Source organism: Acanthisitta chloris, unplaced genomic scaffold (genome assembly GCF_000695815.1).
Source record: "Acanthisitta chloris isolate BGI_N310 unplaced genomic scaffold, ASM69581v1 scaffold29188, whole genome shotgun sequence".
In the NCBI taxonomy this organism is placed as follows: domain Eukaryota; kingdom Metazoa; phylum Chordata; class Aves; order Passeriformes; family Acanthisittidae; genus Acanthisitta; species Acanthisitta chloris.
The window spans coordinates 1-25,016 of record NW_008689313.1 but is presented as its reverse complement, the minus strand read 5'-3'; the positions used below and the strand labels follow the sequence as shown (position 1 = coordinate 25,016).

General features: G+C 39.3%; 1 protein-coding gene across 1 annotated transcript in view; it reads right to left on the bottom strand.

Annotated features, from left to right (window-relative positions):
- Window positions 1–25,013, bottom strand: part of SFSWAP (splicing factor, suppressor of white-apricot family) — a gene marked incomplete at its 5' end in the record, with an annotated part of 42,034 nt that extends 17,021 nt beyond the window's left edge. The window contains 13 exons of the mRNA XM_009081366.1: window positions 3,379–3,569; window positions 5,055–5,288; window positions 7,940–8,117; window positions 10,372–10,465; window positions 11,255–11,386; window positions 11,590–11,827; window positions 14,626–14,761; window positions 15,652–15,770; window positions 16,160–16,385; window positions 19,973–20,058; window positions 21,646–21,783; window positions 22,311–22,480; window positions 24,886–25,013. Of these exons, the coding sequence (XP_009079614.1) occupies window positions 3,379–3,569; window positions 5,055–5,288; window positions 7,940–8,117; window positions 10,372–10,465; window positions 11,255–11,386; window positions 11,590–11,827; window positions 14,626–14,761; window positions 15,652–15,770; window positions 16,160–16,385; window positions 19,973–20,058; window positions 21,646–21,783; window positions 22,311–22,480; window positions 24,886–25,013 (2,070 nt within the window). The remainder of the gene's footprint in view (window positions 1–3,378; window positions 3,570–5,054; window positions 5,289–7,939; window positions 8,118–10,371; window positions 10,466–11,254; window positions 11,387–11,589; window positions 11,828–14,625; window positions 14,762–15,651; window positions 15,771–16,159; window positions 16,386–19,972; window positions 20,059–21,645; window positions 21,784–22,310; window positions 22,481–24,885) is intronic.
- Between the last annotated feature and the right edge of the window lie 3 nt (window positions 25,014–25,016).

Below are 25,016 nucleotides of genomic sequence, written 5' to 3'. Positions count from 1 at the left end.
GGGGGGGGAGCCATTAAAATAGCATCACTTTCAAATCAGGTCTGGGTTTGCAGCATTATCATTATGGGTTTCTCTTCTTGTTTAAATCAGGTACTAAGGTTTGTACAGGTAACAGCTTGAGTATAATCAACTGTCTTTTACATGTATATCAAAGCTCCAATCAACCCCAAACCATTTCTGACATAGGATAAAATATAAGCGATTAGCAGAATAATCCATGCCAAGGCCTATTAACAGGGATATATAATCTTATTTATTAAAATATAAATGTATTTTAATAATTTTGGATCAAGGTTGCATTTCAGATTATGAAACACTCACTTTTCTTGCCTTAAATAAAACAAGCAGCACTCCAGATAACCTGGTGTACTCCAGCTTGGCATATCTAGAAGTGCAACTGTTAAAACCACAAGCTGTTTGCTGTTGTAGGACAAGGAACCTGAGTTCATTGCTCAATGATGGCAACTTCTCTTCAGTGGCACTGACACATGTGCCAGTTGGTGTGATTTTCTTGCTGCAAAGTGTCTATGTGAATTATATATGTAAACACAAGAAAGGAGATGTCATCCAGTTATTGTTTACCCACACCCTGAAAGAGAGCACAGACTTCCCTAGCCACAACCTCACTGGAAGCTGAAAGGTTTTGGAGACTGAGCTAAGCTCCATGCTTTCCAAGGGCTGGTTTGAAGAAATATTATGCATAACTGTTCTGCTGTAATGCATACAAGAATGGTGAGGAGCCATTTGTGAAAAGCTGTGCTGCTTCACTGCTCAAGCTCATTTCTCAGCCTTTTGTTTCTCTTGCTTGATTTCACTTCAAAGCAAAACAGGAAACCATATAAAAGAAATAATTCAGCTACGGAAAACATAGATGTGATTATTTTTAAGATTCAGCTGCAGCCCAAACAGCTTAAAAGCTCTCTGTTGTGTGGTATTGACTGTCCTTTCCATGCAGTTAGCAGAATTGATTTTGTTCAAAGGTATAATGCATGCTCAGGACCAGAGCTTCTTTCAGGAAACACAAGGAATCAGAGAAATCTGACAGAGGTCACATAAAGCTTTGCCCATTTAATGCATTTCTGCACAGTGTGATAAACAGTTTTGCAGCACAAGTGTACATGGTGTGTCCACATAAACAGCATCACTGGTTTTGATACAGTTACTTAGGCAGGGAAAATGTCATGGGAATTATGCGTCTCCCATGGACATTCTCAGCTCCTCTTCATGCTTTATTATATGTCTCACTCATGGCTCCATTTTTTTGAGACATATTTTCAGCTACAAAAATCAGTAAGTCTACGACTAGTGCATATCAATCTGTTTCCTGGACTCCTCATGGATGCTCCTTCCCCCAAAAGAGGAGATGGAATACATTAAATGACACTTTTTGTGGACACAAATATTTCACTTTTTCTCTTTGTTTTCTGAAATGTCCCCAACTAGTTCCACTGCCCAAACTACAAAACCAATTTTACATATGTATCTTTCTCTCTTGACTTTTAATGTACTTTTTCTTACAGCCACTGCAGTTACCTCTTGTTACTTCTGCAATCAGTTTTTAAATGCATCTTTTTGTTTGTGAAACATGACTGAAGAAGCTTGAAAAAAAACAAACCAGTGCTCCATTATTTATTTGCAAGCTGATTTAGACACCAGGATGCAGCTTATTAGATTCTCAGGGTATGTAAAACAAATGTCTGTTAACAAATCTGCAATATGATTTCTCTCATCCTCCTCAGATGCAATTTCTTGACTCAAATTCCTGTTGGTTAGGAACAGGCAAAGCAGACAAGGAGAGCAAAAGGCAGATTAATGGGAATGGATAGAGATGGAAGGTGATTCAAATATGGCAAATGGATTGACAGCTTGAAAAACATTCAGGTTCCAAAATAAGCTTTTATACACAAAAATCTCTATGCATATATCTACATAAGCACTGTGGTCACTGAGCAAATCACACTCAGGAGGAAGATTACTTCCAAAGACATTATGGCATTGCAGACTGTTCACACTAGCAGGACTAGCATTCCCAATGCAACAGCCAATTTTATTGCAAAAACAGCAAGGTCACATCAGAACCATTTAAACATCCATTTGAAATTCTAAGTAAACCCTTTTATGAAGAAAGCACCTCCAAATCACTGCTATTAGTAAGAAGCAGTGAAAGTGGTTACTTTAAAATTCTTAAATCCACTGGATTTTTGTGTGTGTGTGTGTAAGGAAAAATAGCTGCTTTCTCTGAAACCTGTAGGGGAAGGAAAAGAAGTTTCCAGAAAACCAGTTTACTGAGAACTGGGATACTATATGTTTTTTTTGTTGAGAAGTTCACTTGCTTTCAAGTCAGTTCAGCTTGGAACTTCAGTAAGTTCAGATGTGAGAGAGGACACTCATCTGCTCTTCTGAAAGAGAGTCACTGTCACTGGTTATTTCAGGCATTCTCTTAAAGAAAAATATCAAAAGAACCTTAGCTTAGAAAGATCCATGTCCTTCACAAATTCCCTTGAGGAAAGCAGAACTGCAAGTCTGGGGAGTTTTGCATTGTCATTGTCTCTTTGCATTTATTCTTCAATATATAACTGAGAAGTACTGAGACTTGTGTCACTCAGGGAAAATTTGTTAGCAGCAGCAACAAGAATTCCAAACAGGATCTCTTTTGGGATGTGACCACACTTAATTCACATGTCTGCCACTCTGTGCTGTTATGGATCACCTAAGCTGCAGGTATGCCTCTTTCAATTGTTCTCTTGAAAGTGTTTTGAGGGGTAATCCATGATTTATTTGGAAAAAAAAAAATATCAAGAACTGGGCAATGAACTACTTGTTAGGTACTGAAATGCTTTCTGTGGGAAAAGAAATGATGGAAAGCCATGTCATTCATTCTTGTAACCAGCCTGTCACAATCAATATCTGAAATTTTCTCTCAGTACCCAGAGATGATGTTTTGCTTGATTAGTGCAACCAGAGTGACTTTCCTGGCTTTTCTGGAAGGAATATAATCCCAAATGCAGGAAACTAAGGTTGTACTTCCCAACAGTGTTTGTATTTGCAACATGCATCAAAACCATCAACATACACACTAAATAAGTAAACATCACAACTGATCTCCCACTAGCACAGTGGGAAAACATGCAAGCCCCTTCTCCTTTCTGCACCCAACTGACCTCTGCATTGTGCAGCACATTTTCCTGCCAGTTCTTTAATGACAGATGAGAGACAGATGTAAGATAAGTGGAAAAGATTAACAGTGTTTAAAATTCAAATTTCTCCCTGTTTAGAAAAGCTTCTCTTCAGTCAACTCCTAACACACTGTCAGATTCTCACTCTAGAGGAAAGTTTTCTGCCAGCTTTACGGGAAAGAGAATTTTTTTTCCTGCTTACCTCGTTACTGAAGGAATTCTCTTCAATTTTCTCTGTTTCTGCCTCAGCCAGAGGGTTTTTCAGGGTCTGCAAGAACAGTGCAGCTTTCCTTTTGCGCTCTGCTTGTAGCTGCTTCTCCTTTGATTCTTTGGAGGCCTGTGCAAGCTTCTCCCTTGCTGCAGCTGCTAATCTATCCTCGAGTTTCTGCTTTGCTAAGAAAGACAATTAGGCATAGAGTGAGTCACGCTTGGGCAACGTAAATTTCCCTGAAACAAACACACAGAGCCCATCACAACCACCCAAACACCCCTCCAGCCATTCTCAAACCTTTCAAGTGCATCCACTCAATGATATAAGGATATATCAGCTTGAAATGAGGAAATTCCAAACATCTTAATTCATAGGGATGTCATTTGCTTGATGAAAACGGTGTTAGGTGAAGTAAAAAATTTTAAGCAGAAAAAAAATTACATGAAAATCCAATCCTGAATACTCAGGATACTTGTCCTTGTCTATTTACAAAAGCTAACTAAGTAGCACTGGAAATTCAGCAGCTTTTTCTTGTCCTCGTTCAAGCGATGCAAACTCTCCAGTTTGCTCTTTCCACAGAGCTGATATCTTTACATTTCCCAGCCTTATTTACATACATGTTAAAATGTTTACAGAAAGGGCTGCTCCAGGAATTTTCAGAAACTGTTTTATCGTTGCTACAACCGAGAATTATTGGTATGTGATTACAGAAAGAGAATAAGCCAATTCACCTAACAGCTATTTTGTGTAACCCTTTTCATCTTACACTTCGTTTTTGTGTTCTGTGCCTGCAAAACATGACTAATTGCACAGTTTTTCCAACATACAGCTGGTTTATGGCTTATACTTAATTTTTATTACCATAAAAATATTTCAGATTTGATTTAGATATGTATCACCACAGCACACTTTGTGCTACTGAAGTTTACAAAGCAACTGCTACTTAGAAGCAAAAAAAAAACCAACCAACAAACCATGTTGAAAAAGCACAATTTAATTCCTGTGGCATACTCATAGTTGTGAGAAATACTAAGTCTTTAAGCTGGTAAATACTGACAACATCTGCACTTTATTAAACACACTCTGCTGTGAAACAGCCTTGGGGAGGAATGGGGGACATTTGATCCTTTTAAAATTCACATAGCAAACCCTTCTGCCCTTATGTACATAAACACAGCACCAGGAAAACCCCACACAAAGACTTAATGCCATTGCATTATAAGTCACAAAACATCAACAAGGTGATATTAATCTATATGGGAGCGCTGCAGAACTGAAAAATAGCTTGAAGCAATTCATTTTTTCTCTGAAGAAAATGAGAAACTTGATGTGCCTTTGCTGAGCTCTGTTAACGCAGCCTGGAAACCAAAAGGTTGGTGTTTTACTAGAAGGTTGTAGTGGGAAACCAAAATAAAATGCAGAGAGATCATGCATTAGGGCAAAGCACTCAACTCCAGTGTGTTATAACTTTCATTTGAGCTGAGCAACCAGTGGAGATTACATTCTCAACAACAAGCAGGAAACTGGGAAAAGAATTCTGATTCCTGTTAACAAGACACAGAGAAGATTCAAAACACCTAAGATGTCACACTTATTTACATAATAGTTTTGTAGTTGGCCTGGAGAACTCACGCTCTCATTTTGGTTTTTAATGCAACATGGAATACCTTGTTTAGCTTCCAATTCCTCCTGTGTAAGTTGGGGTTTTTTCTCCTCAGGAGCAGGACAAGGAGTGGTAACAGCTGGAGTATGGTTTGAAGCACTGTTAGCATTCTCTTGGCCTTCCTTGCCCTCTTCGTCCTCCTCATCACTGTCATCATCTAACTTCACACGGTTTTTCTCCAGAGGAAGGAGGTCATTTTCTTTGGCCTTGATTGCAAAGCTTATGGGAGCAAATGATGCTGGGAAGGAATGGGTGAGATTTCACAAGTCATTACACTGCAGCAGAGAGAGGTTCAGTCCCTTTACCCATTACTCAGAGAGGCTACATCACAAAAAAAAAAAAAAAAAAGAGCTTAATCACCCCTACATTATACTAATTATTTTGGGGAAAAGGACAACAGTCTTGCTTTTCTTTCTCTGTTCTTAAACAAATGTTGGAAACTTCATGTGTTGGGTAAAGATCTATCTCAAAGTCTTTTTCTAATACTTCAGTAGCAGCAGGACAAGAGAAAGGAATTGAGATAAATAATTTCATGTTCTGTCCCAAATAAATTTTACTCTCAGTACATTCTTATTTTCCAGAATGAACAATCTACTCTTCCAGGCTCAAGACAAAACTGCTCTGTGCTCAGGCTCCTCACACACTGCAGTACATGTGGTGCCTTCTGTTTCCTCAACACTCAATGGATGGTTTGCACAACAACAGCATTTGGCTCACAGAATGATATATAAAGACTTATTTCCATTTATATGAAAATTAATTACTTTGGGGAGTTAACAACATTTCCTGACAAGAGATATAAAGGCAAAAGCTAAGTACTTTTCCCCAAAATGCCTTGGCTAGTTTTGCTGCAGCAAGGCTGGTGGTCAGCTCTGCCTGTCAAGGCAGCCCCTGCTACTCCAACAGAAGTGGATAGCACAAACAGGAAAAAAAATGCCTGTAAAAAACCATGGAACACAGAAATAAAAAGGAAATGGCAGATCATTTCAAGCTATGTTGCATTAATGGATCTTCAAAAAATATTAAGCATAGCTAACACATAACTGTGTTAAAGTCTGAATGAATCATTTTGCCTCACAGGGTTTTCCCTGGAATGTTTTTGGAGAACCATTTTCTGAAACGAAAAATAAAAATGGAGCATTAATCTCTAACCTATTTATCCAAAATGAGACTTCTAAGAATAAAGAATGGAATTTCTCACACATTCCAGGCAAGGCAACCTACTACCATATGGTCTGCTACCATATATATCTCTCTCAGGATGCTTTTTGCATATGTATTCTCTAAGATTTCAATTAGGGAAATTTAAATACAATAATTAAATTACATACCAAGGTTTATAAAATATGAGCTTTGCATCTGGTAATTCTGGAATAAGCTCAGAAGCAAAGAGCTCAACAATTCCAAGAGAAGAGATAATAGTGATTTTCCAACTTTTTCATGTGACAAAACAAATCCTAAAATGGGATTTTACTCCTTCAGAGGCAGAAGAAAAATCTAGTGCAGATGTTATGTCTGTGTTGCAGCCAAGTATTGTATTTAGGTTACAATAAGGTGGGAACTGTACCATATTAAAGGAAATGAAAAGAAGTTTATAGGAATACAACTGTCATGGAATGACTCACTGGTTACATTCCATCACCTAAATTTGAGCAGATTGCTACTATTAAAGCACAGGCTCCAGTTTCCCATTTATTAATAACACAACAAGAAGAAACAATATCATTTTCTGCTGTCCATTTCATTCTCTTAACAGAGCATCTTTGAGACAGGGAAGATTGCTCCTTCCCCAGGGAAGCTACCCAGAGAAGAAATTCAGAGTATGGATGGTCTGACAACCACAGCAAAGAGCCTGGAGCTTGCAGCCTGTAGAGGGAATGGGACTGCAGGGAGGAGCAGGAAGAGAGAATTCCAAGTGATAAACTTCTCATCAATTAAGTAAGTTACTGAGGTGGCAGGAAGGCAGTTTCCATCTACAGAAACACACAGGTCAAGAGTGGTTTTGCTGTTTCATTTTTTTTCCCAACAGCTTTCAGTTCTACTTATAAAAGACTGAAATTCTTAGTTTTCACTGAAAAGAAGACTTTTTAAGGTAGCTTTTCCTCACAGGCCAGGAAATCGGTTCTCAGATATAAATAATTGCTTCTCCAACTCAGGACACTGTTAGTGTGTTAGCTATTGGCTTCCAGAGAGATCCACCCATTCTGCCCCTCAGCTGTTACAACTGCAAGGGGAAACATTCCCCATGGACATGGAAAGGGGCTCTTTTTCCAGATTGAGTAATGTCCAACACAGGAAGACTGAGCAAAAAGCCTAGAGTACTTCACAGAATCATAGAATTTAGGGGTTGGAATGGACCTTATAGATCATCCAGTCCCCAACCCCTGCCCTGGGCAGGGACACCTCCTCACTAGATCAGGTTGCTCAAGGCTTATCCAACCTGGCCTTGAACACCACCAGGGCTGGGGCTGACACCACGTCTCTGGGCAACCTGTGCCAGTGTCTCCATGTGTATCCTTTCCAGTAAGACCACTGCTTTCACTCAGAACAAATTACTTCTTTCTTCCACAGAGCTTCTAACTGTGAAGTTTAAAACGACAAAGACAAAATTCTGCTGGGGTCACTGACGAAATCCTTCGACTCTGCACAGAACTGAACAAAACAATTTATTCTGTCAGACCATAAATACCTGATAGTCTGGTAAGACACAAATATGAAAGCAATCAAATTATTTATTTCAGTCCTTTTTTGATGCCCTCAGTGAAAATGTATTTTTTGCATGATGAAATTCTCTTCCTCCTTTCCTTCACCTCTCCCCTGCCTTCTTTTTTAATTCCTTATGTATATAATAACCAATGTTTTCAAGCCCAATATATCATCTTAACATACCTTTCACCAGTTTGCCATCACTGACAGCTTTAGGAGGAGGAACATCCTTTTTAGTTCCTGGAACTCCCTTAGCACTTAGCTCAGAAGCATCTTCAGGTGCATGTTCATCTGCATATTGAGTCTCACTTGGGGTGTCACCGGCAGTGTCTGCTGGAACATCTTCAGAGGAAGATACTCCCTTTTCAAAAGAAATGTGCAGAATTACTGACTGGGTAGTCAGGAAAGAACCACTGCAGTGTCTGTGGAGCTGCAATTTTGCCAGCCATCTCAAAAATCACAGCATCAGCTAATCACATAACAGCAAATTTTACATCACTGAGCACTCATGACCATAACTCTGCTGCATGTAAACCCACAGGCTGTAAAACCCACAGACCTACAGTAAGAACATGTTCTTTTACAACATGGAAAATGTTCTTCAGCTGACACACTTTTGCCAACAACTGCTTTAAAAATTAAGTTTTTTAAATTAGACCCTAAAAGGACTTTTTTTCCCCAAAGCATATTCTTTTAGGTCTTGATCTCCAAGGTCTCAGACCAAATCCACTAATGTTAATTCCCAGGGAGAGAACAGAAGCTTATGACATGTTTTTCCTAATGTACAGTTGTGTGATGACTTCTTCACAGAATCAAGTTTTACAGAGATCAAGACAGGTCAGCATGTTTGACTTCTTCCAACATTTTGCTGAAGAACATTGGGCCTAGCAATGTTTTCTGATGCAGTACAGACGTGCTGAGATTTTCAAGAGTAAAGAATTACTGGTTCTACTATTACATGACTGAATCATTCAGGATGACCTCTGAACTCACAGTACAAAAATTTCAAAGATGGATATTCTAGAACATTAAAAATATTTACATGGTGAGTCAGGTGATGACATTCAGTAATCTGACATTGAAATGTGCCTCTCTCAATAAAGAGTTTGGTTGCATTCCACTGGCTGTTGTTAAGTACACTTGATGTTGAAACTGAGGCATTGAGCAGATCTTCCCTGCAGCCATTCCCTGACCAACAGAACTAATTTCTGAAAATCCTCAAAGGGGAAAAACACAATGAAATCAAGGACTTCTGCCTGTATTTACTGAAGCCAGTAGTACAATTTCTTATTAACTTTTATGGCCAAAAGGAGAAGCATCAATTGCATTAGTTGCCTATACATACATTACTAAAGCATAAAGATAATATTGAAATCATTATTCTACAAACTTGAAGAGAATGGCATTATCTACAAAGCCATGCAGTAGGAAAAGATGCATTGCTACACATGACCTCAAGGGACTTAAACCAGTTTCTGTTGCTTCTTAGCTGTACTCATTTGAATATTTAAAATGGCTCCTTGATTATTATGCTTTGGTTAGTGTACAATTTCCCCCCAAATAAATGTTAACAAGTCCTTATTAATTATGTAAGTATTATGAATTCAACCCACTGGCTTGCAAATAAAACATTCTAGAATAACAGTCAGCATTGTGGCACAGGACAATTTGGCACGTGATTTATCAGCTGAGTAAGATCATATTTACCACAGCTTATCTTTCAAAACAGTGTTTCAGAACGGGTTTTTTTCACTATTCAAACAAAACATCAGACACAAGTGTTTCAACAGCAACCAGTATTGAATTTCTTCATTTTCCACAAAGCAATTCCGAGGAGTTTACCCACAGGCCTACCTTCTTCAGTTTAAGGCTCCCCAATCTAAGCCTTGAGATGACAAATGACATAGGGCCTAAAAAAAAAATAGCTCTTTCCCATGAAAAGTTAACATCAGATAATGTAGTTCTGATACTATTTGCAATTTTCTTTTCAGTAAGAGAACAATCTAATGAGATTAGCTAACATGAGAATAGTTAAAAACAAGGATGCCAAGTCTGGCTATCATCTTCTACTAACATGGACCAGAAGAAGCAAAGCAAATAGGAAACTGAGGTGAGATTCTGAAGCTCCAGTATTGCTGCAGTCATGACAGGACTGTAACAAAACCTTCCTCAGAAAAAAGCATGTCAGAAAACTAGTCCAGCCTCTGTGCTAGTGTTCTACACAGAGCCACGAGGCATACGAGCAGGTATGGGTGTTAAAAGCCATACCTAACCTTTCTGACAGCAGAACACTAATCACAATCCTACACAGCTCTAAACCTCACAAAGCATATATCCCCTCATATAGAAAACCAAAAGATTTTCAGGTTGTCATTTTATATTACAACCGCAGTGGAGTGGCTTAGATTAAGAAGAATTAAATATCACACCACCTCACACATCCTTACTTAAATGCCATACAAAACAACAACGAAAAAAGCATTCACATCCTTTGCAGAATGTTTTCTCCCTAATTCAGTGCTCCATTAAAAAAACTTCTCATCATAACAGATAATCAAGTCCTTTTCTCCCCTCCACTGTATTTTTGATGTAAGGATACACAAACACACACGTACCTGGCAGTTGTCACTGCTCTCTTTCTGAAGGAAGAACTGTTTTTTAAATTCATAATAAGCATTATACTGGTGCCATGGCTGCAGGAACTCAAATCTGTGGAAAGAAAACTGAATATGTGAAGATGCACATGCACACAGTAAATACCAACCATCACAGAATCATAGAATCAACCACGTTAGAAAAGACCTCCAAGTTCATCAAGTCCAACCCTAGCGTGGTCACTAGACCATGGCACTAAGTGCCACATCCAGTCTCAGCTTGAAAACCTCCAGGGATGGTGAATCCACCACCTCCCTGGGCAGCACATTCCAATGTCTGGCACGGCACTGGTGCTCAAGTCCCTTCACCAGCCTTGTTGCTCTTCTTTGTACATCTGATTTTGCCATCAATTTTTCACTAGCAAATGCAACATTACTGGATGTTTGGAAGCACTGGTACTCACACCTAAACTGCAGAGTATACACAATCACAATATGCTTTCTAGAGAGCTTTTTGTTAGGCTGGTTGTTCTGAGAATTTGGGCACCAATGCTTAGGCATTGCTTCACCAGCCTTGTTGCTCTTCTTTGTACATCTGATTTTGCCATCAATTTTTCACTAGCAAATGCAACATTACTGGATGTTTGGAAGCACTGGTACTCACACCTAAACTGCAGAGTATACACAATCACAATATGCTTTCTAGAGAGCTTTTTGTTAGGCTGGTTGTTCTGAGAATTTGGGCACCAATGCTTAGGCATTGCCTTTAAGTAAGTCCCTGAATTTCAATTAAAAACACCCAAACGACAGTATTTCTCTTCTTGAAACCTGCATGCCCTGGCAATACGTTAAAAAACTAAACCTCAACTTTGAAAATAGAAGCTAAACCATCATTTCCTCTTACCTGAGATCATTCTTGGCACGAACACTGGTTTCAAATTTTACCCCATTCCTAGCAACATACTCAGCCAGCTTATCAATGACAGGCTGGATATCTGGAGGTGGAGGTATAATGGCAACCACTGGAGCAATTGTGCTGAAAACACCAAGAGAAAAAATGCCTTTTATAAACAGAACATAAACACCTTTCAGACACTTGCTTTGACAAAAAAAGAAAAAGAATTACACAGAATTTTTTTCTCTGAGTTCATTGAGCTTGATTCATTAACAAACCCCATACTAAATACTCCACATACAAGTGCAGGAATGAGCCCCAGTGAGCAAATCTGTGTGTGGTACCTTGTAGATGTTGTGGTAGAAGTCAATCCAGTGCTGCTGTCACTTGTGTCTGGGGGAGGGGGAGGAGTAGTACCAGGGGGTGGAGGCACTGTTGCTACCCCAGTAGTGCTGGAGACAGTCACCCCTGCAGGCAACGCGTTGTAGTAGGTAGCAACATCTATCCCTGGAGGAGGAGGTGCGAGGCAATAGGTGCCATCAGGGAGCATATAGTAGCTATAATACATGGCTGCCACAGTTGCTATAAAAAGACACAGTGTTCTAATTAGTAAGGAAAACATCCAATTAAAAAAAGCATTATTGCATCAGTACGAACGCACTGAGAACGCAAATTCACACCGAACAGTAACAAATGGCATCTAATTTCTTGGGGGAAAAAAAATTCAAAGAAAAACAAGGCTCATATTAATGCACTTAGGATGAACAAGAAGTATATAGATTCAGGGACAGAATCTGAAAGTACTGAAGGTCACAGGTGTGAGTAAAGAAGTGAAGCAGAGAAGGCCTGTTTGAAAATGACCTCATAGAAATGATGTTTCCTATTCTAATTCATCTCTGGCAGTTTAACTCAGAACTCTGATTCCTCTGAGAAAGAAATGTGCACATATTCAAAACTAGCATGAACAAATTAAACCACTGTATCACCATATGTATATTAAACAATTTAACAGCCCCTTTGAACAAGTTTTCCACACTAAAGGCTTCCATGATTCTAAGTATTTCTTGTGATCCAAAGGCTTATTATGGATTTCCTTCCTTCCTTTCCCTTCCTTTCCCTTCCCTTCCCTCTCCTTTCCTTTCTTGCCAGTATTTTATAATGCTTTAATTAACCCTTCTAACTGGCAGAGAGTTCAAGAAAATCTAAATATTTTCTGTATAAACAGGAAGCATTTGAGTAAAATATTTCAAATCATTTACAGTAAGAGTTTACATTCCTGAAGGCAAAGTTTAATCCATGCCTTAAATTGTAATGAATTATCCTCTTAAAAGTTTCATAAACACTCCTGTGTGGCACTATTTACTTTCATTAAAGAGCAAGTTTTCTATAAGAAGAGCAGAGTAAAGATCTGTTAAGTTTTCAAAGCAGGGAGAGGAGGTGCAAACTTAACCTGTATTGCTACTAAATGATCATCTCCCAGTTTGCATCAGATACATTAAGGTTCAAGCCTGACATGATAGTCATCAGGAAACTGACAAGTATAACACCGTGGAGATACTTATTCTGATTTCCTCAAGAAAATCTAAATATTTTCTGTATAAACAGGAAGCATTTGAGTAAAATATTTCAAATCATTTACAGTAAGAGTTTACATTCCTGAAGGCAAAGTTTAATCCATGCCTTAAATTGTAATGAATTATCCTCTTAAAAGTTTCATAAACACTCCTGTGTGGCACTATTTACTTTCATTAAAGAGCAAGTTTTCTATAAGAAGAGCAGAGTAAAGATCTGTTAAGTTTTCAAAGCAGGGAGAGGAGGTGCAAACTTAACCTGTATTGCTACTAAATGATCATCTCCCAGTTTGCATCAGATACATTAAGGTTCAAGCCTGACATGATAGTCATCAGGAAACTGACTAGTATAACACTGTGGAGATACTTATTCTGATTTCAGTCTCTTGAAATAACCAGTAATTTTTACTTTCCACACAGAAATCTTACTTCAGTTTGATTCAGATTCCCTTACAGTACAGTTTTAAACACAAATTACTTCCACACATGTTCCTCTCCACATATCACACTGACAACACCTGTGATCCTTTGGGGGTTCTGAACCTATAATGCATGCAAATCAACTCAGATTGTTATGGTGATATTGATTTGCAGCAAGAACAACATCAGCACCACCTCCGAGTGACACGACTCATTACTTACCAGCAAGAACAACATCAGCACCACCTCCAAGTGACACTACTCATTACCTACAAAAAGTACAAACCCTACTGTAGTGAAGGCTCTATTATAAATTTTCTTGTACCTCAGTAGTGTTAATTGGTAAGTCCCTTAAATAAAAGGGTAAGTTGCATTTCTATATTTAAGGAATGAATGACTTTCAGAATTCTGAAATTTGAAAGGAATTAGAGGCACATAAACCCATTTAAGTTTGACTTCACCCATATGAGTATCAGAATTGACAAAATTTGCAGGAGCTTTATACAAGACCTGCATTAAGTAGCTTCAAAGACAATGGAAACCAAATACTTAACTTCCTGAGAAGTGAAAATAATGTTGCTAAAAGTTATTACAAAAGTTGATTCTTAAAAAGAGGTTATAGGCAGGACAGGATTTACATTAATCTGAAATGGTTCACAAAGTATCTAAGGCTAAAGATTTAGTAATAATCTGGATAGGAGAAACTCTTGATATTTCAAATTCAGACACAAAAAGCAGTTGTGCACACAATTTTCCACACTGCTTGCTTCAGATTTAAATATGTCATTGCTTTTGCTGTTCTTTTGAGGAAAAAAAATCGACTCCTTTATTAAAGGGTTCCCCCTGTAGCTATGGAACTTAAAAGTTACTACTCCCTCGCAGATATTGTAATGGGAAATATAATATAAAAGCTCAATTTTTAAATTTGAATCTTGCATATTTCTGCATTTTATTTTCTACATAAAATGTTGCACTGATGCACAGAATTAAAGCTAAAATAACAAAAAGTTATAGGAATTGACTGTAAAATCATTACTTATTTATAGTAAAACTACTTCCAACTTTAGAATAGCATCTTAGAATTTTTCACAGTCAACAGTGAGAGCATTCATTAGGTTTCATTAACAGAGACTGATGGAAGTTATCACAAAACATTGTGCTGACCACACTCCCAGACTGCAGACTTGGCCTCCAAGCTGCCCACCCCATCCACCCCATTCCTGGTCTTCCCAAGCAGCAATTCAACAGATACTCTGAATGCACTTTCAGGAGGTTGAAAAAGAATAAATACACCTGATCAAGCACAAAGCTAATGCATTCTCTCCCCACCAGCATCTACACACAGTTCATTAGGACACAGCACCAGCTGCCTAATCACAGAGCACTTACAATCAGAGGAATACTCTGCCTGTGCTGTCTGTACAGCTGCTCCATCTGTGGACTGGGGGGTAGAGGAGTTATTATCTGATTGCGCTTTGCGCACCAGCGCTGCAAGAGGGTGATCAGGGTCCACCACCTTCAGAGGCTGAAAAAAACAATGGAGAACAGGAAAAAATTGAAATGGTCCACCACCTTCAGAGGCTGAAAAAACCAATGGCGAACAGGAAAAAAATTGAAACTGAAGTACATACTTAAAGCACAATAGCATCAAACTATTTGGGAAAACAAATTTAAGTTAACAGACATCGGTAACACTGTACAAACACTGAAGTTACTAGTTTTGGAGGTCTTACATCTTTGAAAATTAGTGGAAAACGTGAACAAAAATACTTTGATGTGAACAGAAATGTGTGACGTTAAAAAAGTGGTTATGATTGTTAGTCATTTACTGCCAAGGTTGGGATAAGCCACAGAACCTGCTTTGTCTAAACATCAGGCAGCACCACCTCATTCCTCCGAAAGCCTCAAATGTGTACAACCATCTGTCATTCCCATTACTCCATCACTAGCCAAACTCGAGAAATGAAAACAACTAACAAATCAGGTAAAATTTACATTTAATGAGTAGCAAGTTCTGGTGAAACACTATTTGCTGAAACTATTATTTCATGTCAACATTTTATCTACTAAAATCTAAAAAGAAAACATTCTCAGCTTATATGCAGAAGGCATTAAATACCTTAATCTCTTCTGCTTCGACACAGGTTCTGTGGGATAAATCCTGGAGTGATGCCCTCAATACCAGAGGGCATCAAAAATAGAAATATAATTCCTTGCAAATGGAAATAAAACAATTTATGTACTATGTGGAAAAAAGCTAACTTAAAAGTTTACCAAAACAGACTTAAATTACAGAGTCTGGAAAAAAACCCAAACCTTTGTCAACACAAGACCTGAACACCTATATACTGCAATTTTTGTGCCCATGAATCAGTTTTTTTATAAGATAAAAGTAATTTTAATAGGGTCAAATACCTTCATGAGCTCTTCAAGCCTACTGCACTTTTTAGATGCAAAGAGACTCGGATGCAGATAATTTCCATCATCATCATCATCATCCTCCTCCTCCTCCTCCTCAGATTTGACTCTTGAGTCTAAATAAAAAGAATGTCGGAATTTTATTTGGGTTTGCTCTGGCTTTGTACTGGGAGAGAAAGATGACACAGGATTTATATAAATCAGCTTATTCAGAAAAACATAGATGCAACAAGATATTGCCAGTCATCAATAAAACTAAACCCCAAGTGCCCAGACAACATTGTGTTGGGTTGGAGCTATGAGTGCTTCTAAAACCTCCAAACCCACAGCAGCTCCTGTAGCTGAAAGTCACCCAAAACAATCTTTCTTTAATTTAAGCAAAATTTTGAATGATCAGATCAATCTCAGCTGCAGGGTAAGACCAGAGAGATGGGACAATGTCACCAAAGTGGCTGTTTCAGTGAGTCACACCCTGCAGTCACCACTGTGACAACCAACAACTCACGTTTTTTCTTGTCCGCTTTGCTCTCCGAAGGCGCCGCGTATCGTCCTTCCTTCATGGCCTTCTGGATGAACTTGTAGTAGGGATTGAGGTAGTGATCGAAGCGCAGGAAGTCAAACTGAGAGTTCCGTGCCTGCTTGGCCTTCAGCATGATCTCAAACTGAGCCCCCTGCTTGCACACAAAGTTTGCGGTTCGCTCGATGATCGCATGCATCTTTGCTGTCGGCGGCTGAGGGAGGAAAATAACATGGTTGTGTTTCTATAAGCAGCTTGGGAACTGTTACAGAACTCCAAAGGGAATTAGAAAGAACAGTAGTTCCCTGCCCTTCTCAGCTTTCTTTAGCAACTCAAGTTTCATAATCACTTACAACTAGCGAAAGCAGATCAGAACTAAAAAATAACCACAACAGTCCCAAACTTGCCCAGCTGCTCATTCAGATCCTTTTGGCAAGATCCTCTGCAATCAGCACAGCTCCTTCTGCCACTGTACACCAAACATAAGAGGGGAACAACACCTGCTTGAGTCTGATGTTACAGTATCTCCAGGTGCTCTGAAGACTCACCATGTCTTCTTCCCTCCCACCAGCTGTGCTTCATTCTGTTACCTCTGAACGTGCAAATATTGCTCCCTAACTAGAAAAGTTACTTCGCAATCGCTCGGAAGGAACATGTTGCATCTCCAGACCAACATGACAATGACAATTCCTGTGTGCTGCCACATTCCCTTAAAGAGTCATTGAATACTTCAGCAGTACAAGAAAAGATAAGATGAATAAAGTTCAGCAGCACCCATGCATTTCCACTCCTGAAATCCCATCTAAGGGGCACTGCCATATCAAACCCAAGAAGTGAACCAGAGCACAGGTAAAAATGAATGGAGTTTGTCATTCATTGTCTCTAATTTCATACTCAGATAACTGTTTTGTCTTGTGCTCAGTAAACTGCAGAAACACATACTCTGTGCTTATAAAGGCTGAAGTGTCACATTAAGGATTTGGTTTAGCTTTGCATTTTTACTGGTCTAGATGCAGAATTATGCTGCAAACCTCAGAAAATCTTTCCCAGAAGATTGGAAGCACATGAGACAGTGGTGCTCCACTTAAAGCCTCAATATGATCAGCCCATTTTCAGAAGCTGTTTTCAGCCAATTGTATCATTTACTACAACAACATACTCAATATGCAAAATGATTAGCTGTTTCGAGCTTTACTTGTCCCTCTAAAACACTACCAAAGCTCATTTTAATTAGAGGCAATGAAGTTCTTAACAGATTGATGACATGTTGTGCATTGCCCATTTCACACAAAACACCACTCACACCACCATGAAATACACTGAAGGCCAAGAGAGTCACCAACAAAGCTGTAAATCAGCAAGGAAGCTCAAAAAAAGACTGTCTGAAATCAATGCCTGCTCTTGAATTTGAAACCAATACCCCTATGTGCTCTGAAAACCAGGCACTAGGAATATTAATATGCTTTTAATTGGTTTCTAAGATTACTAACGCCACTGATCTACAAAACTTTAGACACTTTATAAAGCCAAACCCATTAAATGGCAAGCAGAGATGCAGATTTCACACCTATTCTAGTTTGCTATTACATTTAATAAAAAAAACTAAACATGTAAACTAAGAATGGTAAGAGCAGAGCAAAAACCCTTCCAAGTAATACTCCAGTGACACAAGTGCTACTATCTAGTCAGATATTCTGTCCCAATCTGTAATTGTTATTGTCATTAAAAGGTTTTAATGAATGAGTCTCCCTTACTACAAGTCAAGCAATTATCCATCAATCTCCAGTAAACTTGGAAAATAATTTTACGCCTCCCAATATTCTCATCTGGAGAAAACAAAACAATTTCCCCTCTCTCCTCACAAGATAAATTCTCCTTGTAGCCACCTCCATAGCATCCATGGACTTCTCAAAATGCTCTGCTGAAAAACAGTCATCTTTGCCCATAACCACAGTTCTAAGCAACAGAACACATCCTACATCCTCCACTCAGCTCTTCTGTTCCAAGTTCCAGTCACACACTGAACATTCCACAGCTCACTACAGCCTCTGGACCTTTTTTGCAGTAGTTCTGCCTGACTCATCTTCACCAAATATTTGCATTTCAGATTGCTCTGTATTACAGGAACTATTTAATCCCTGACTTTAGTGAGCTCCACCTTGCAGGCTGTGAGCAAAGTCTCTATGTTAGCAAACTGATTCTCAAATTTTACTTTATTTCCAAGCACTGCAGTTTCCTCTCCAAAATGATTTGAAGTTTACAAGTGACCTTTACCAGGTTTCTATCCTTTACAGCAGTTAAAATAAAATAAAAAATCCCACAGAATACATTCCATGGCAAAGCTGAATGATTTGACTAGAACAACAACAAATCAAGGCTTATGAAAAAATTGTCACAATTCCCAATCCAAGGTCAGGGACACATTGCTTTCAGAAATCTCTAGACATTTTGATGTTTGTTGGGGTCATTTTTAATCAAAACTAAATATGTCTACATTTGCTTTCTGTCAATGTGACTATAGTGGAGTTCAATAGCTGATTGAGGAATTACTTCAGTAAGACCCACAAATCATTCTGTAACGTACATAGAAAATGTATCTTCAGCTTCAGAACAAACCTCAAGCCAAGCAGCTACATACACCAGCTAACAGTCTTCCCCCAGCAGTTACTTTTTGAAAACAATATCCAAGTGCAAAATAAGCAGCTCCTCCCTGAGAACTTAAGGTTCTTATTCCAAGACTAAAGCATAACTCATTTAAAGGCACTAACACAAACATCTCCCCTGAACTCAGAACTAGGTTGGTAAGCACTTCACTAACGAAATGCATTATAAGATTGTAAAGAAAAGTAGAGGCAGCGAAATTAGAACCAGGAAAGTTGCACATTAGTTTTGTTAAATAGCTCTTATTTCACGTAAAAAAACAGAACAGGATAAACATTTTCAATTAAAAGCTAATGAAGTAGAAAAACACTTACACAAATCCCCTGTGCTCACTATTAGTTATTCTAACAGAGTGCTCTGAATCTTTACTGGCCAAGGTTATCAAGCTGAGAAGGGAGCCCACACAAATTAACACTTTCATGGCCAGAGTTAGGGAAGAAGGAATATTACCTGACTTCCCAGGATCTTTTATGAAACTTGAAATAACTGGCAAACCCTCAGGGTTAGAGCCATACTCGAGCAGGTACCTGCTCAGCTCCCTTCAGGGAAAATACACAAGTTGCAATGAAGTTCATAGCTTAGTATGTAGCAAATTCTGGCAACATCACATGAAGGAAAGTTTTCATAAGTTAATACTTTAAAGTTATTTCAGACTTTGCTAGAAATAAACTATTGCTTTTCTCCTTGAATAGGCCTTTACACTTGATCAATTCCTACCCCCTTCAGATTGGGACTCAATTAAAATGAATCCAGAGAACACCTCTTGAACAGAAGCAATCTTTTGGTTTAATGGTCCTTTACACTTGGAATGTCAAACTTGACATCTCTGCAAGTATCCATTCCAAGAACAACTGCCTTTTTCCTGCATTATCTAAAATAGTAGCACAAGTGATACTAAATGCACTTAGCATTAAGCACTGCAATCATTGCAGTGTGCAAAAATAAGACTCAAGAGTGTTCACACAACTCAAGAATTCAAGACAGAACGTTTGAAATTCAGCTACAATTTCAGACTAATTGAAAAGGTACCACACGAAAGTTAATGTGGAAAAACACAAAACCCAAGCACCAAACAGTAAAGCACCATCAACTCCTTGCAAACTGACAGAAGTGGAGGCTGCAATAAATGTATACACATACCAGTTCCACATCAGAAGGTACATTCAGTCCCGGAGGGGCAACAAAAGGTTCTTCATTTTCTTCTACATTTTCTGTCTGAGCTATTTCTACAAGAAAAGACAGAATAAAAGACTGTAAGACAAAACATGCCAAAATACCCCATTCTTAACAAAAAAATATCACAACAAGGTGTATCTAAAAGGATGTGCAAACAAGGAATTTATCAAATGCAAGTATAACCAGCACTGGCATTGAAGACATTCAAATAGAGTTATAGAGGCCAATTTGTATCACATTCTGTTGTTTACTATAGCAGAAATGTTCCTCTGAAAATACTTGGCTCTACAATTTTTTGTAATAATTGTGGAATTATATTAGAGTTTTATAATAATAAGTGGAAAGTTTACCTTTAAAATAACTTTTAGTACTATCTATTCCACTGGCTTTAACAGAAACTGTGTCTCAGTTTTCCCCTAATGAATTAGCTAACACCAAGTGCATGAACACCTGACCATGGGAACTATGGACCGAGCAGAAAAGCCTCGTCATGCATGAGATCTCACAGTGATTACTGCATGCAAACCATGCAACAAAGGGAGTTCACTTTTTTGTTTGCTTTCTGATGGCTGTTTGTTTTTTTAAATCAATTCAAATCGTTAAATCCCTCAAAAGCACAGAGAAATTTTAGCATCAAGGAAAAGAGGAAGAAGCAGCAGGCAAAGCAGAACAGGATTGTTTCTTTTGGCAGCAGCTCCAGCTAACATCAAGGAAAAGAGGAAGAAGCAGCAGACAAAGCAGAACAGGACTGTTTCTTTTGGCAGCAGCTCCAGCTAACACTATGTGGTTATGGAATCTGAAATAAATGAATTAAACCCCAGAAAAGACAATGCAATTCAGCATCAGTACTAAAGAGCACAGGGGAAACCCTTGATGGAATTCAAGCAGCACAGACACTGCTGTGACACAGCCTTTCACACACAGCACCAAAACCCACTAAAAAAGCTTCAGCACCTAAAACAATCCTGCATTGACCATCTCACCCCACAGTAACCAACCAGTGTGCAGTTAGGCAACCTAACCATAACTTAAACCACTAACCAACCAGTGTGCAGTTAGGCAACCCAACCATTACTTAAACCATCCTCACTTTACTAAGACATCACTCAGTAACATCTGAAAGCTTCCTTAAGACTTTGTGTTAATAATGCAAAGTTATTGATGGGAACAGGAGACACTAATTCTGTACTTTTTAGGTCATGGAGGGACACACTATATTGAAGACAGAGTTATTTATAATAATTAACATGACAAAATATAAACTAACAAAACATATTCTCATTAATTACTGCTCTATGTTGACAATGATATTTTCCTTCTTGATTAAGAAACAAAAGTATTAACAGACAGCCATGTGAGGAATGACTAGTTTCTTTCTGAGTAAGAATCTGCAAGACAGCAGAACTAAATTCCCTATCCTGACCACTGCAGTATTGACTGTGCCACAGCAGGAAAACATTTAAGCTCATCAGGAACAACCTCAGTGACAGAGTCCCATAAAGGCTTTGATGAAATGCTTTGAGAATTTTTAATTGCATTTTAATGACACATCTATTTTCAACCTTCAGCTGCAAGGGAGAGACACAGAGATGCTGTGTCCTCCCTCTCCATTAACCCTTGCTGTTTGTTCCTCTCACCTCTTTGTTTTGCAGGCTGATGCTCCTCCTCCTCAGTGGGTTCTGAAGGGTCATAATAATCACTGCCATAATGAAATCCCACTGCATTATAGGTACCATCCTCTGCCAAAGCTTCACTCAGTCTTTTATATTCCTCCTCTTGAACAAAAAACGCAATTACCAACATTAGAACATATTTAAAATCCTATTTACTTTAAAAAAGTAGTACTTCTTACTTCAGTTTTTAAATGCAAAGTTTTCACCTGATCATTTTAGCTTTCATTACAAACTGAACAGAAAAACACAGCATGTACACATGCTGAGCACTATAATTCTTCTTGAAGAGGTAAAAGCTGTGGGTTAAAACACTCTAATACAATTATGCCTACGAGCACAGAATTTCCTTTGTACAACACTAAAAATGAAGCAGACTGTGTTTATTTTGGGAATTTGGGGGGGTCTGAAATCCCAGTCTGCCCTGAGAATGTGAGCAATTTCTGTGTGGCTCTACAGTTAAACTATCCCGAGGTCCTCTCACACACGCAAAGACTCCCGCGCTTCACATCCACTGGGTACTGTCAAAATAACATCAGAAAAAAAGAGAGTATAAAATTAGGAGTAAATTGAATTTCGTCAGAATTTCTTTCAACATGTACTAAACTCAGGAAGTTTCCTTGAGCAAATACCTTGCCTTGCCTCCTCCTCAAGCAAGTCCGTATGCAAGGCTAAATACCTCTCTTCATCACAGAGGGCTTCTATTCTAGCCTCCTCTTCCGACAACTGATAATCTCTGTTCCAGGTGGAATATTCAGCATCGTATTCAGAAAGGTCATGCAGGTGACCACGGCCATCGTACCTGCAGGACGAAACAGCTGGTCAATGCACAGAGCTTAGGGCTTGGGTTTAGGTCACTACTTAAAATACTTACCCATTATAAATGAAAAAAAAAGCACAACTTATACGTTAACGCAAAAAGCCCTTTTAGAAGTTACAATTAACTTTGCTAATCATTTGTCACCAACTAGCGAAAATTTAATAGTCTAAATTCCTCTCCGAGAAACTAATAAATTATTAACAATTAAAGGCAAAGGTATCCTTTAATAGTTTTAAGTGGGATCCATTTCCTTAACAGCTCTTACCGTACGTGCTTCAACCAACCAATCAATGTCACTTGCAAAATACGTTTTTCTGGAAAGTCAAATAGCTTTTACATTCACACAAACCCGAATACATAAATACCTATCCGTAAGGACCAAACGGTCGAAATTTCCTCGCTTCTTTCTGCTAGTCCCGAACTCTCAGGAGAAATCTTCACCATAGAAACTTGCGTCCATTGGAGGTAAAATCATGGCTAGGCTCGGCCCCTAGCCATTTGGCTGAGGAAATAAGTTCTGGGTTATGTGATAGAGAGACACACATACATAGGAACAGCAACATAAACATGCAATTTAAGGAGGTTCACCGCAAAAACGGCAAAGATCAAGGACGTACAGTTCCTTTCTACTAAGAAATTGGCAGGAAAAGCACTGCTTTGGGATAATGTTTGTGCATCAGTAAGAGAAACTGATTGGAAAGTAAAGTGACAGTAAACTGGACTCCGCTGAGGTGTCTTCCCACACACAACTCTTGACTTGTGCCAAATTGCTAGACCAAAAACAAAGAAAGTAAATATTCTTATAGCAAAAAGTTAATGAAACACATAGGTCTGGTTAATCGAGCTCTGTTCACAGGCAAACTTCAACCCAAGTCTTCTCACAGCAATGTGCTTTGCTCAAAATGGTGAGAATGAAGACTTCCTGCTGCTGGATGTAAAAGGAACCTAAGCTTCTGAAGGAGTTGGTAAGATTAGCAATTGCAAACTGCCTTAACTTCCAAGTGCACATGATTTAGATTGTCAGTGCTGTATGTACAGACATGCACATACTTAGTGTTTGCTCCCTACAATTTCTGTAACACCTCTGAACGTGGCTACTGCTGCACAGGACCCCAAAACCAACCTCTACCATCTGTCACAGAAGTGATTTGGGTCAGAAGTGCATCAGAACACCTCCATTCTCCTGTGGCTGAGAAATGAAACAGCTGCAAACATTTATGGTTGTTTTTTCCTGTCTGTTTCCATTTATTGATTGAATTTCAATGATAACAAATCATTGAGAGCATAAACCCCCAAACAGTGCAAGGGCATTTGTTTTCTCTCCAGTCTCATGGAAGGAAGTGGCAAGACCTTCCCTTTCTGACATTTTTCCAAGCCAAACAGAGCTGTCAAATCCAAACATGAAGAATCTCGTCTAGCACCAAAGCGATGATGAAATTGAGGGAACAAGTATCTACAGTATGTCATGTGATCCTTTTCAAACCAAAATCCTTCCATCTTTCCCACTGAGGTTGTCAGGGTCAGCCACAACTCTTGAATTATTCTTTCAGTGCTCCACTCAGATACAGCCAGCCTGACCTCCCACCTTCCCTCTCTCCAGCAACACATCCATGAAGCTCCTTCTGAATGAATTGACTTCTAAATCCCACCTTGCACTGCTCAAACAACTTAGGAGACCAGAAGAAACATCAAAGCAGATTCTATTACTCTCGCTGGCCATGAACCTGGACCTGCTGCAAAAGAGCCAGAAGAAGCCACCCCTGACATGAAATCTGAACATCAAGCACCCAAAATCAACTCCATTCTGTCTAATGCAGTGAATCATGGCACAAGGATAAAGCAATGAGGCCAAGGATTGCTTTCGGGGTGTCCCACCAAGAGCCTGAAGGCAGATCATGTAGGAGAAATACAAAATAACACCCCCTGAAGTAGATACTTCAGTGGGGCACTCCCCACACTGCATCCTCCTCACATGGAGAACACACCACGTGCCTATCCCCACGCAGTCAGGCTTCCTTGGCTTCCAAGTGAGAACAGAGAACGTTGTGGTTTGCGTTGAAAAGGAACGGCTCATTTCCACTGCACCCTGCGATCCTGCCCTAACCGGTGGGGCAGCAAGAGCACAGCACACACTGTCGGGAGGAGAGGAACCTCCCAGCGCTGCCAGCGCAGGGAACCCCAAGTTCCCGCTGCCGGGGGTGGGGGCAGCGCCGCGCTCGGAGCTCTGAGCCGGGAGGAGCTGCGATCCAGCCCTGCCGGGGAACGACAGCCCCAAGCGCCTCTGCTCATCTCCCGCCCTCACCTGCCCACAGCACAAGGGGAGGGGAAGAGAAAGAGGCTATCACAGGAGGTCTCGCAGCACAGTCTGGGGGTTGTGTTACACCGACCTATCGATCATGATCTTGGGGTCTCCCATCCAAGGAATAAGGTGTCGCCCCTGCTCCTGGTACTGAGCCTTCTCATCATCTCGAAACAGCTTGCAGGCATAGCCGAACACCAGCAGCTCCACACGGCTATT